The sequence below is a fragment of the Hyaena hyaena genome, unplaced genomic scaffold (genome assembly GCF_003009895.1).
Source record: "Hyaena hyaena isolate Hyena2069 unplaced genomic scaffold, ASM300989v1 scaffold_0, whole genome shotgun sequence".
NCBI lineage: Eukaryota > Metazoa > Chordata > Mammalia > Carnivora > Hyaenidae > Hyaena > Hyaena hyaena.
In genome coordinates, this window is record NW_024080632.1 from 5,747,910 (window position 1) to 5,761,396 (window position 13,487).

Genomic DNA, 13,487 nt, shown 5'->3' on the forward strand with positions numbered 1-13,487 from the left:
GAGAGCCTGACACGGGGCTCGAACCCACAACCGTTGAGATCATGACCTGAGCTGAAGTCGGCGCCCAACTGACTGAGCCACCTAGGCATCTCCCTGTGCCTTTTAAAGTAAACTGGTTTTTTTTCCCACTGACCTCTTAAAATTAAGAGACAAAGCAGAAATCTGACAGGATTTCATGTGGTCTACGGGCCAGCATCCCAGGCCACTGGCTAGGTTTTGAGCCTGAAAGCATAAAGCAGCTTCATCATGCTTCAGGTTCATGGGTGCAGCTACAGAGGCATTAGAGCTTCCTTTTCAAAAAACCTGCAATTTCTCTGATTACGTCAGGAATCCAGCTGCTTTGCAGGGCATTGGCTATAAATAGATACTAGCATTTGTGTAAAGAGTGGCATATTTAAATAAATTTACATATTCAAATATCCTTAAATATTTGCTGGCGCATGTGAATATCTTCAAAAGAATACCAAAGAAGCTGGTCAGAAGGGTTGCCTTGGGAGAGGAAAAGAGCTGAGTGGCTGGGCAGAGGGGTGGGAGAAAGATTACTGTTTGCCCTTTTGTCACTTTAATTCCAAGCCCTGTGAATGTGTTATCCATTCAAAAGAACACATTTAAATTTGTAAAAAAAAAAGAGAGAGACAGAGAGAGAGAGCACACAAACATGATTTCTAATCAGGAGGGACTTTTGACAAAGATCCTTTAGGTGCAGTCCAGTTACCACAAAGAACCTTTTCACCACCAAGGACCTGCAGGGAGCACATAATCCCCTTTTCTTGGGGGGGGGGGGGGGGGCGGGGACAGTCTGCTTCAGGAAGGATGTCGCAGCGCCTTGGCAGGCCTGAGAGCAGCCAGCGGCCCTTAGGGATGCAGGGCCAGCTGCGTCTGCTTCCCGTGAGAAGGGGACGTATGCAGCCCTGGGTTGGTGTGTGTGAGGTGGTGGGAGGTCCCAAATCCATGTAGGAGGTTTTCCTTTTTTTTTTTTTAATGTTTTATTTATTTCTATGAGAGAGAGAGAGAGACAGCGTGAGCAGGGGAGGGTCAGAGAGAGAGGGAGTCACAGACTGAAACAGGCTCCAGGTTCTGAGCTGGCAGTCAGCACAGAGCCAGACGCAGGGCAAAAACCAACGAACCGCGAGATCATGACCAAAGCAAAAGTCAGAAGCTTAACCGACTAAGCCACCCAGGCGCCCCAGGAGGTTTTCCTGAAGGGCTCCTTTCACAAAGGCTCAGCTCCTGTGAGTTTTGTATCTGACTTCTTAGTATATTTTCAAACTTACAGAAATGTGAAATAGTACAATGAAAAACTACACATGCCCACTACTAATTTTAACAATGGTGAATTTCTGCCATAGTCAGTATTCTCTTTCCTTTTCCCTCTCCCTCTGTTTCTTTGTGTCTCTCTCTCACTATGTATAAATATATTTAACAAAGTTGTAGAGACCCTAACACTTAACTCCTCAATACCTAAGTATGCATTTCCTTAAAAATAAGGACAATCTCCAATACCATTACCACATCCAAGAAAATATACAATTTTCCCAGAATATCTAAAGCCCGATCCATATTCAGATAGACTTCATCAGTTATCCCCTTATATCTTTTATAAATGATTTCCCCCCACCCCCAATCAGGATCTGATCAAGGAATCTAGAACAGTGCCCCCCACTATCACCACCTGTTTTTTTCAATGAATTTTTTGACACCAAGTCAGCGCCTGGGTGGCTCAGTTGGGTAAGCATTCAACTCTTGATTTTGGCTCAGGTCACGATCCCATAGTTGTGAGATCAAGCCTGAAGCTTGCTTAAGATTCTCCCACTCTCTCTCAATCTCTCAAAAAAAAAAAGACCAAGTCAGTTGTCTTATATATTTGTCTTGAGTATCTCCTTATGGTTTGTCTTCTATTTCCTATAGTTCTGAAAACTGTAAGTTCTAAAGGCTTGATTTGTTTTGGATTAAATTCCTGTGGATTTTGATCTCCACCTCTCATGATCCAACTAGATTTTCCAAAGGGCTTATGTCTGGATGCTCCCAACTGTGAGTGGACTGGACAGAAGGAGCTTGACGTGTCTATCCTTATCTTCAAACCCTTCAGCCTCTGAGGACCATTGTTCTTTCAGATGAGGGACGAGGGCTTGGCTTAGAGCCAGGTACCTGACACATTTATTAATTATTAGTTATATTAATAGTGACAATTAACAATTGGCAACTGGCAATAACCGGGACAATAATAATGGCCACCATTCATGGAACAGCCTTCTGTGCAGCTCAGTATCTGGCATGTTCTATATGGATTTCTGTTAGCCTTCACAACAGTCCTGTGGAATTTAGGTGTCAATACACTCATATAGAAGAAGCAGGTGAGGCTCGGAGAAGTTAAATCAGCTGAAGACCTTGACCGTGAGCTGAATTGATTCCAGAACAACTCCCAGTGTCCTGGTCCCAGAATAATTTGCAAGTTCCTCAACTTTGGTATCTTTTGGGTTTCTTAGCAAACACCTGTATAATAATAGCAGATACACATGCAGTACTTACTACATGCCGGGAACATTTCCAGGGGCCTTTACATATCTTATCCTCCCAACAACTCTCTGAGGAGCATCTCACTGATGAGGAAAAACTGAGGCACAGAGAGGTTAAGTCACCTGTCTGAGACCAGAAAGATAGAGAATGGCAGTTGGGAATCACACCCAGGCAGTCCAGCCCCAGACTCCATGCTCTTAGCCACCCACTATTGTTCAGCCAAAAAGAGATTTCTTAAAGGCTGTTAGGAAGCTTGTAGGCTGTCTGAGAGGGCCAGGGATCAGGCTTGCAGGCCAGTGGTGGGAAGAGATCACACTGAAATCCAGCCACCGCGGCAGGAGCATCATGTGAAAAACTCCTAGGTCATCAGATGATAACACAGAGCATCAACAAGGCTTTTACTGTTTTGCTTACCTTCTGGAACCTTTGGAGGATGTCATAGTGGCATGCCGTGTTCTAATTCTCTTTCCCTCAGGGGACTATGTTTCACGTCAGGTGCAGACCTGGATTAAACACTATCGAGCCTCTGAAACCAGCACCATCCCGGCGATGGAGAGGCTCATCCAATGGCTGCCGCTCCATCTTCCCAGGCACCAGAAGACCACCGTGGTGCATGGGGACTTCAGGTAGGCACGGCTCTGAGGGGGGTGAATACCTAGATGTGGAAAATGATGGGCAGGGCCCTTGAAGGGGAAATCAAGCAGCTGGTCTGAGCCCAATTTACAGTTGAGAATTACCTCCTTTACAGAGGATCTCCCTGTGCGTGCCCTTTATGGCATGGTTTCTCCACCTTGGCCTATTGTCATTTGGGGCCAGAAAATTCTTTATGATGGGGGGGCTGTCCTGTGCCACAGTGGGAGTTATTACAGCCCCTAGGTTTCAAAGTGCAAGTGCGCGCTCCAGTTACTACAACTGCATAAAAAACTCCAAAACTGCATGGTTGTAAACAATGATGGCAGTTATTTTGCTCATAAAATCTGCTGTCTGGGGACAGGATAACTTGTTTCAACTGGGGAGGCTGTCAGTCTGGGGCCTGGACTCTCATGAAGGCTCACTCACGTGCCTGGCACTGGGGCAGAGAAGACGGAGCAGCGGGGCTCCCTGGGCCTCTCTCTCTGTGGTCTCCCGCGTGGTCTCTCCAGCACAGCAGCTTCTGGGCAGCCAGACTCCTTACCTGGTGGCTCAGGGCTGCAAACGTGTGTGTTCCAAGAGAAGGCTGACTGGGAGCTGATCACCTTTTCTGGGCTGGGCTCTAGAGTCACTTAGCATCACTTCCACCTGCATTCTATTTGTCAGAAGCCAGTTGCTTCGAGCAGCAAAGAATTAGACTCTTGCTTTTCTGGAAGAAGTGTCAAAGAAGGTACAGACCTGTTTTAAACCCATCACAGGGAAGGAGGAAGTACCAGAACCCAAAGAGAGAGGCTCCCTGACCAGAGCTGTTGCCCTTGGAAGAGGAATACAGTGTCCCTCAGCTAACCGCCTCCTTCCAGTCTCCTGCTGGTGTCCTCATTGGCCGAGCCCACCTGAGCCAGAGGGCAAGGGAAGCCGGTGGATGTGGGCCCTGAGGAGCCAATGGGGAGGGGAGTGCATTTGCAGGGGCAGAGAGAAGACACCCAGCACGGGACACAGCCCCAGCACAGTTTCCTCAGAGCTGTCTTCTCATTCCTTCCGCGGCTTATTCAGGCTGGATAACCTGCTCTTCCATCCAGAAAAGGCCGAGGTGCTTGCCGTCCTTGACTGGGAACTCTCTACCTTAGGCGACCCCCTTGTGGACGTGGCCTTCAGCTGCCTGCCTCACTACCTGCCGTCCAGTTTTCCCGGGTCCCTGCTGCGAGGTAGAAAGCGCTGAGGGAGAGGGAACAGGCAGCTCCATTCTCAAAGCACCTGAGTCACAGAAGTAGCCACAATGGGTGTGTGTGTGTGTGTGTGTGTGTGTGTGTGTGTGCATGAAATTGAGGTCCTGGTGGTTTAGCTGGAAAATGCATTCCTGCCATGGGGGGGTGGGGAAGGGTGGAGTGTATTGTAAGTGAGAAGGATGTGTGCATAGGCCACTCTTATGTTTCTACTCAACTAATTTCTATCTGATTTTCTAAATAAAAAATACAAATTTATTTTAAAATGTTGGTACCAGCAAAAAAACAAAAGGAGAAGTTAAAATCATCAATAGTCCCAGAGATGACCACATTCTCATCTTAAACATATGTTTAAGTGAAAATGTGATTGTATGATTTTATGGCCTGTTTTTTTCTCACTTAATTACATCTTTTTATGCCATTAAGTATTTCTTCTACAGCATCATTTGTAATGACGAAGTAGGATTTTTTTGAATACAATTAATTTAATCAAGACATTTTGACAAACATCTTAAGACAAATATCCAAATATTTAATTTTGTTTCCAATTTTTTTTCTATTACCTCCCCCCAACCCTCACAAAAAAATGCAGTGAACTTCTTTGTGGGAGTATCTTTGCCTATATTATAAGATAAACTCTGGACAAAGTCCTAGGAACAAAACATATCACATGCTTCTAAACCATGAAAATGTTACAAATGAAGAAAATCAGTGAAAATTTTTTACTTGTTGTAATTATTTTTTTCAAAATTTGCCAGGATCTTTCTTTCAATACTGTTTTTCATAAAATGGTGGATGGAAAACTATATGCATCCACCCTGAACCGCAGTCCTGACACGAGTGGAGGCCCCTCATTCCCTCCTCTACTGCCAATTTAGTCTGAAATCTTTAAGGGCCAGTTTGTGAATAGCTTTGTGCGGGGGGTCCCAGCCACGTGGGGACAGAAGAGCTGTTGAAAGAAGGAGCTGACCCTGTGAACTAGTTGTAAAGCTCATTTCCAAGGCAAGAGGTGATTTTCATAATTCAGACACCACAGGAAGAGTGTGTGGTCACTGCCCAGACGTGGCTGTGTCTGTTGCCTCAGGTTTCAGTGACTGTGATTTCGCTCAGCTGGGAATCCCTGCTGCAGAGGAGTATTTCAGGATGTACTGTCTTCACTCGGGGATCCCTCCTGCTGACAACTGGAACTTCTACATGGCCTTCTCTCTTTTCCGCATGGCCGCGATCCTGCAGGGAGTCTACAAGCGCTCACTTACAGGTAAATGGATGGCTCTGGAGAGCCTGCCTGAGGGTCTGAGTCATAGCCACTCAGCTTCTCCCCCTAGAAACCCGCCTGTGACCAATTTGGCCAGAATTCTGCAATATTCAGTTATAATGAATATATATATTCATTAATAGCATATACATATATATGTATTCTTAACTTTTTTTAACATTTATTTATTTTTGAGAGAGAGAGAGAGACAGAGTGCAAGCAGGGGAGGGGCAGAGAGAGCGGGAGACACAGAATCTGAAGCAGGCTCCAGGCTCTGAGCTGTCAGCACAGAGCTGAACACGGCGCTCGAATTCATGGACCACAGTATCATGACCAGAGCTGAAATTGGACGCTTAACCATCTGAGCATCCCTGTACATATTCTTTAAAATATTTAAACTTAAAAAAATTTTTTTTCATGTTTATTTTGAGAGAACAAGCGTGCACAGGTGCAGGGGTAAGCAGCAGCGAGGGGGAGAGAGAAAGAGAGAGGGAGACAGAAAATCCCAAGCAGGCTCCCTGCTGCCAGCACACGAACCATGAGACCATGACCTGAGCTGAAATCAAGAATCAGACGCTTAACCAACTAAGTCACACCCAGGTGCCCCAAACTTTAAAAAATTATTAACAAAACATACAAATAATACAAACCTACAAACCTACATGATAAGAACTCAGTCATAAAGAAGAATACAAAATTGGGGCGCCCAGGTGGCTCGGTTGGTTAAACATCCCACTGTGGCTCAGGTCATGATCTCGTGGTCCATGAGTGTGGGCCTCCTGTGGGGCCCTGTGCTCACAGCTCGGAGCCTGGAGCTGCTTCGGATTGTGTGTCTCCCTCTCTCTGCCCCTCCCCCACTCGCACTCTCTCTCAAAAATAAACAAACATAAAATTAAAAAAATACAAAATTATTTTCCTTTTTTCTCAGTACCATTTCTCAAACGTAAACACCGGCTTTAAGTTTCATGGGTCCCCCAATTTGTTCTGTGTATCTGTCTAGCTTATCAATCTCTCTCTCCAAGTTTTATAAAAATGTGTTCATCTTACATGTATTTTTAGTACCTTGATTTTTAACCTTTTTATGCTTAAGAATTCCTATGAAATATTTGTGTGTGTATATATGTAGGATATGATGTGTGTATATATAGGATATATATGTATATATATATTTTTTATAACAACATAAGGTGCATTCCTTGCTTTTATTTTCACTTAATATTTCATATGAGTATGTACAGATATACATCAGTTTTTTCTTTTTTTAATTTTTTTAATGTTTTATGTATTTCTGAGAGAGAAAGAGAGAAAGACAGCATGGGCAGGGGAAGGTCAGAGAGAGAGGGAGACACAGAATCTGAAACAGGCTCCAGGCTCCGAGCTGGCTGTCAGCACAGAGCCCGATGCTGGGCTCAAACCCACAAACTGCGAGATCATGACCTGAGCTGAAGTCGGATACTTAACTGACTGAGCCACCCAGGTGCCTCATTGTTTTTGATTTCTATAGTACGTTCCATTGTATGGATGTAGTGTAATTTATTTAACCCATTCTCCTATTGATCTGTCTTTGGGTTGTTTGTACATTTTAGCAAACACAGATAGTGGTTGGCGAACACCCTCTTCTGCCCACGTGTGAATAAACCCAAAGGCTAAATTCCCAGAATTAGAATTGCTAAGTTAAAGTATGTGCCTTTTAATTTTTTATACCTGTTGCCAAATCCCAGTGATAGGATTGCTGAAGGAAGAAAAAAGATTATGTGTCTTTGATGGTGCTTTTACATACATGGGAAAATGCTTTATTGAACTAGCTTAGAGTTCTAGATTATATCTTGTTCATCTGAGCTTCTGGGAAGAAAAGTTAATTGTTGCTACTCAGAACTGACAGTTGATTGAATTGAATGTGTATATAAATGTATCACCTATAGAGTGTTTACATATATATATGAGGAGATGTCACAATCTTATGAGTATTAATTCTAGATCTTGCAGGATAGCAAATGAAATCATCCCTATCCTAAATTATTTAAGAAGATAGAAAGGCAGATTACGGTTGGCTTCCTGTGTAGAAAGGAAGACAGCAGAAATAAAGCAGACAGAACCAGCCAAAAAGTCCTAGAAATAGTGGCTAACCCAGTAGCCTTACGTACCCCCAGTTTTCCCCATGTCATCATCTCTAAATTCCATTCCCTCCAGAAGGAACCAGGGCCGTGTTCAGGTCTGGGGCGGGTTATCTACAGATGAGCCCGGAGCACCTTGTCATAGAGGAGGCTGTTGAAGACTACTCGGGTCATAGCCAAAGGACTCAGGAGCAAGTTGCATAGGCTCCCACTTGCTAATGACAGGACACTTTGAGCACCAGTTGGGATGAAGCTAAAATGGATGAGAACACATCAAGTATGTTTAAATCCATGAGTAAAGAGTAACACTAAGCCAGAGTCAGAGTCTCATTGGTGGCCCTGGAGGATGCCAGGGAAGCAGCCCATTATTCTAAAAAATGAAAGGAAAAAGAAATAAAGCATTTATCCTGCCTTTTGCATATAAATTATATGTCAGGCTAACCAAATAACTGAGGGAAAGTCTCTCTCTAGGGAAGTATCCCAGACAGAATGCATATTACCAGTTTTCCACCCTCACATACTAATGGCTCCGGAAAATAAGTATCCATGCTGTTAACATCCGCAGGAGAGAAGCAGCCAGACATTACATACCTCCTGGTGCTTCCCCAGAAGTCAGACCTGCATCTGACCGAGCCGTAGTACTAACTACCAGCTTACAGGAAACAGAGAGTCAGAGGAGCACGTTAGATGTCAGCCCTGAGGCACAGCCACTCGCAGCATCCAGATTTGGGGTCACCCCACAGTTTCTTCAACAAATGAATGTCGGGGGGAAAAGAAAAGATGAAAAAGGAACCTACAGATTGAAAGAGACTTAAAAGACACATCAGCCAATGACAGTGTTTGGATTGTATTTAGATTCCTATTTGAAAAAACAAATTATAAAAAGAAAATTATGTGATAGTCAGTGAAATTTTAATTCTGACTGGATAGTTAGTGATATTGGGGTCATAGTTAACTTAGTTTATTTAAGTTAATTTTAATTTTTTTATTTGAGAGAAGGGAGCATGCATGAGTAGAGGAGAGGGGCAGAGGGAGAGGGAATCTTTTTAAGTATGTTTATTTTTGAGAGAGAGTGCACATGTGCATGTGTGTGTGGGGGGAGATGTGAGGAGGGGGTGGAGAGAGAGAGAGAGAGAGAGAGAGAGAGAGAGAGAGAATCCCAAGCAGACTCCACACTCAGCAAAAGCTTGATGCAGGGCTCAATCCCACGACCCTGGGGTCATGACCTGAGCTTAAACGAGAGTTGGACACCCAACTAACTGAGCCACCTGGCGTTCCAGTTAACTGTTTTTTAAGTGTGATGATGGTTCTGTGTGCTTTTAAGTGTGATTAGACATAAATGAAATATTTGCAGATGGAATGATCTACTGTTTGGAATTTACTTTAGAAAAATCTAAGGCAGTGAAGATGGGGATGACAGAGAATGAAACAAGATGGGCCATACTTTGATGACTGTTGAAGCTGAGTGACAGACACTTCCAGATTCCTTATACTCTTCACTCTATTTTTATATATCTTTGAAATTTCCCCAAATGAAAAATTAAAACAGAAGTCAGGTAGAGAGAAACCCGGCAGTGGGTTTGCTAGTACAACGGGAACGCCTTAGCTTCGAGGTCATCGACATCCTGAGCTTGGAGGCTGCATGTTGCCTTCTGCCAGGTTCTCATAATCTAATGAGAAAGGCAGTTACAGTAGGGAAATTGATCCTTCATTCACAAGGATCTGAACCTCTTCCAAGCCAGGTACCAGGAACTAGCAATACAAAGTCGTGAGCACAACAGTGTCCAGAGAAAAATCAGCACCCACATGATTTCTAGTTTTGCCCACCCTGATCTGATAATAGGGGTCTCACTTAGCAGAAATTCTTGGAAGCCATATTTTTGCTTCCTCCAGACAGCATCAGTTCTAACCACCGTTTCCCAATTTTTGTTAGGGCTTTGCAGTGAAAGCTAACCAGAAATATTTAATCAGGTGACGAACAGGCCCAACTCCCTGTAGACATTTTCTAGACAACTACTGTGTTCTCACTGCATCCTGCTCCAGTGCCTGGGGATAACCTGAGTGGATTCTCAGTGATCTCTTCTGGAATCTCAACACCCTTAAAACCCATTGGTATTGCTGCCAATTGGCCTATCAGGAAGCCATCTGACAGTTTCCAAGATCCTGTGTGCCACAGGCTAGGCTTCATGCTTCTCTTGGCTCGGAGGTGAAACACTCCACACGTTCGCCAGCGCACAGGATCACAGACGTGCTGTCCTTACAGGACTGTGCTCCTCTGGTCCTGCCAGTGCCCCTTCCCCTCCCACCCGGGAAGCCAGACACACAGAAGAAGTGGCATAGTTTTCTCACAGAAAAACAGCAAAATCCGTTTTTTGAAGGAATAGGATAACAATGTTACACAAGGGGAAGCAAGAACACGGCTCTGCGAATGCAAATATTATTTCTGTCTAAAAGCATTTTCCTGTTTGAAGAGGTGAGAAACTTGGTACTGCCCTGGAAGGTGGGGTTTGGAGAAGCAGCATTTGTTTCCAAGGCATTCTCTGTGGAGTTAGCTCATCCCTGGGTGGGAGGGGGAGAACCATGCCCTGAGGCGGGGGGCGGGGTGGGGGGGCGCTGATTTACAGTCTGCAACGTGGGTGGTTTCCGGTAAACGGCTGCTGAAATTCTAGAACGGAAGTGCTTGTGACCATAGCTTAGGAGGCCTCGGTCTCCTCCGCTAGGAAGACATGTGGGAAGATACATAGAAGTAATAATAGCTTTAAGTCAGCCCCAGCCTCTTAGGGTGACTTTCCAAGAGACAGAGAGAGCAGCACTCTGAGAAGGCAATGCAATTCAGGAGAGCACAATGAAGAGAACACTTTGTATTCTCTGTTAGAAAAGGGAGATCGTTATGAAGAATAGTGAGTTCAGGGGGGTGTCTCCCTTCCACATGACACTGCAATCTGAGTGGGAGGGGTGCAGATGGAGCTCCTCATGGGAGAGTGCACATCTGCCCTCACTGCAGTCCCTCACAGTGACTCAGGGAAGGGAGCCGTCTGGTTCCCTGCTGGCCCCCCAGGGCCTGGGTCCATGCCCGGTCCCCGGACGATGCTGAGTAAAGACTTGTCCGGCAGCCTGCCTTCTCTGCTATGTAGCAAATGGATTTGGTTCCTAATCTGTAAGAATGCATAATACCTTTAACACCAAAGCTGCATGAAAATGGCTCTTTTGGGAAGTTGTCCATGGCAGGGACCAGAAGAAAAATAGGCCTCTGCAAAGATCCATTTATTGATACAAAGAGAATGAGCAAAACACAGTCTCTTTAGAATAAGGAAATGCTAAAAATAATCTAGGAGAGCTGGCTGAGAAGAAGCTCACTATAGGGGACAATATACACACTTCATGCAGGGATCTCAGATGCAGGTCACTGAATGCAAGAAGCCACAGTGAAAGAGTACACACCCTATGATGTATATATTTATGTGACATTCTGGGAAAGACCAACTAGAGAAATAGAGATTTAAAAGGGGGTGGGGCGTCTGGGTGGCTCAGTCGATTAAGCATCTGACTCTCGATTTTGGCTCAGGGCATGATTCCAGGGTCGTGAGATTAAGCCCCTTGTCAGCCTCTGCACTGTGAGTGGAGCCAGCTTAACATTTTCTCCCTCTCTCTCTCTTTCTAAAAGAAATAGAGATCACTGTGGCCAGGGGCTGGGGCAAAGGGTTGAGCACAAAGGGACACTGGAGATTTGGGGATGATGGGCATATTTTGTATCTTGTTGGCAGTGCTGGTTACTGACTAAACTCCCAGAACTTTACACTTTTATAAAGAAGGTGTGTATATACTATAGCTCAATTAAAAACTTTTTACATTAAAAAATCCTTTTTAAAAAAGTCTTAATGCACATATTAAAAAGAAAAAAAAAATGAAAGCAGTGAGAGCATAAGTGGAGTGAGTTCAGCAGGGCTGACCCTGGCGTTCATCTGTACAGAGTGGTGTCCAGAGACTGGCCGTTAACCCCGTCCCCGGGGACATTTGTTACCAGTTTTGTGGTCAGTCTAGGATAACGCAGGGCTTTTGATAGCCCCCCCACCCCCCAGCGACAGCACAAGTGATTGCGGGTGTTCCTGGCTTCATTTTGTGTCTTTAGGGAAAGAAGAGGTAAAGAACAGGGAGCAGTCCAAACGAGCCTGACTCCTAGCTCCGAGCCCACTGCTGTCAGCTTGGGGACGCCTCTTAAGACCCAGATCCTTGTCTGTGAAGTGGAGATTAAAAGCATCCTAATGCTTCGGGAATTCAATGAACTATAATAATCCACACAGAGCACTTAGCACCGTGTCTGGTGTGTGGCATGTACTCAGCAAATGGCAGTAGCTCTGATAGCATTATTATTAAGGGTTGTTTGGCAGTAATCACTGTTTTTCTTTGCTTCTGCTTAGGGCAAGCAAGCTTTGTGGCCACCGAACCAAATGGAAAACTGACTGAATTTATGTCTAATCTGGCCTGGGATTTTGCCATCAAAGAAGGGTTCCGGGTTTTCAAAGAGATGCCAGCCACAAAATCGTCAACAAGGTCCTGTCATACTCAGGCTGGTCACAGTCCCTGCCGAGCACCCCAGGCATGAGCAGTTATATCCCCTTTCCAGAATCTTCCCCAGCTCATGTGTCAAAGGGGCTCTGGTTATCTCTCCGGAGGGCCTTTCCCCACCGGTCAGGGAGCTGCATCAGTGACTGAAGCAGTGACATGTGTACCCTGCCAAGTCAGAGCTAGGGAGTCACCAAGCCTCAGCAGAGGGATGGACTGCTTCCCTACTGATGGGAGTATCTTGACGGAAAGCAGCGTACTGAATTGGTAAGATGTCATTAACATGGCTGAACCTCAGCCCAGTGACCAGACACATCTGCTCCCCGCCCAAGCAGCGAAGAGACAAGAGCGCTGAAAGGAATTATCTTTGCTTTTCATCATCATCAGGAAGAGCTGGCTCTAGATTACTGAGTTTTCACTTCATCGCTTTTTCTGTGTGACCATGTCATGGCCCGAAGCCTCAGCCCAAGCAGAGGAATACCAACTCTGTGGTTCATGCCCCAGGACACGTGGGCCTATTTTATGCATATTTGAATTATGTAAATTTGAAACACTGATATAAAATACATCAGTTAATAAAGTCTCATTTAAAAAATTTTTTTTTACTGTTTTATTTATTTCTGAGAGAGAGAGGCAGAGTGAGCAGGGGAGGGGCAGAGAGAGAGGGAGACACAGAATCTGAAACAGGCTCCAGGCTCTGAGCTGGCTGTCAGCACAGAGCCTGATGTGGGGCTCGAACCTACAAACTGTGAGATCATGACCCAAGCCGAAGTCGGACGCTTAACCGACTGAGGCACCCAGATACCCCTAAAGTCTCTTATTTTTAAAAGTTTATTTATTTTCAAAGAGAGAGAGAGAGAAAGCTTGCAGATACAGGGGAGGGCAAAGAGGGAGAGAGAATCCCAAGAGTCTCCACACTATTAGCACAGAGCCCAACATGGATCTCGATCCCATGAATCGTGACATGAGCTGAAACCAAGAGTCAGATGCTCTCCTGACTGAGTCACCCAGGTGTCCCAATAAAGTCTCTTTAAAGAACCCATAATGTCAAAAGTAAAGGGCTAAAGTATAAACTGTGTTTCAGCTGCTGACAGTACTTTAACTGATAATGGAAATAAATACCTGCTTGTTCTTTGTCAGGATGAGTCTTGGCTTGTGTTAGTTTTTAAGTTATTTGAGGTCTTC

The 13,487-nt window shown here is 44.9% G+C and overlaps 1 protein-coding gene across 1 annotated transcript in view; it reads left to right on the forward strand.

Moving 5' to 3' along the window:
- The window catches only part of ACAD10 (acyl-CoA dehydrogenase family member 10), a 40,683-nt gene extending 27,802 nt beyond the window's left edge, over window positions 1-12,881 (forward strand). The window contains exons 10-13 of the mRNA XM_039230027.1: window positions 2,993-3,143; window positions 4,201-4,352; window positions 5,455-5,628; window positions 12,158-12,881. Coding sequence (XP_039085958.1) covers window positions 2,993-3,143; window positions 4,201-4,352; window positions 5,455-5,628; window positions 12,158-12,342 — 662 coding nt within the window. The 3' untranslated portion in view covers window positions 12,343-12,881. The remainder of the gene's footprint in view (window positions 1-2,992; window positions 3,144-4,200; window positions 4,353-5,454; window positions 5,629-12,157) is intronic.
- The last annotated feature ends 606 nt before the right edge of the window (window positions 12,882-13,487 follow it).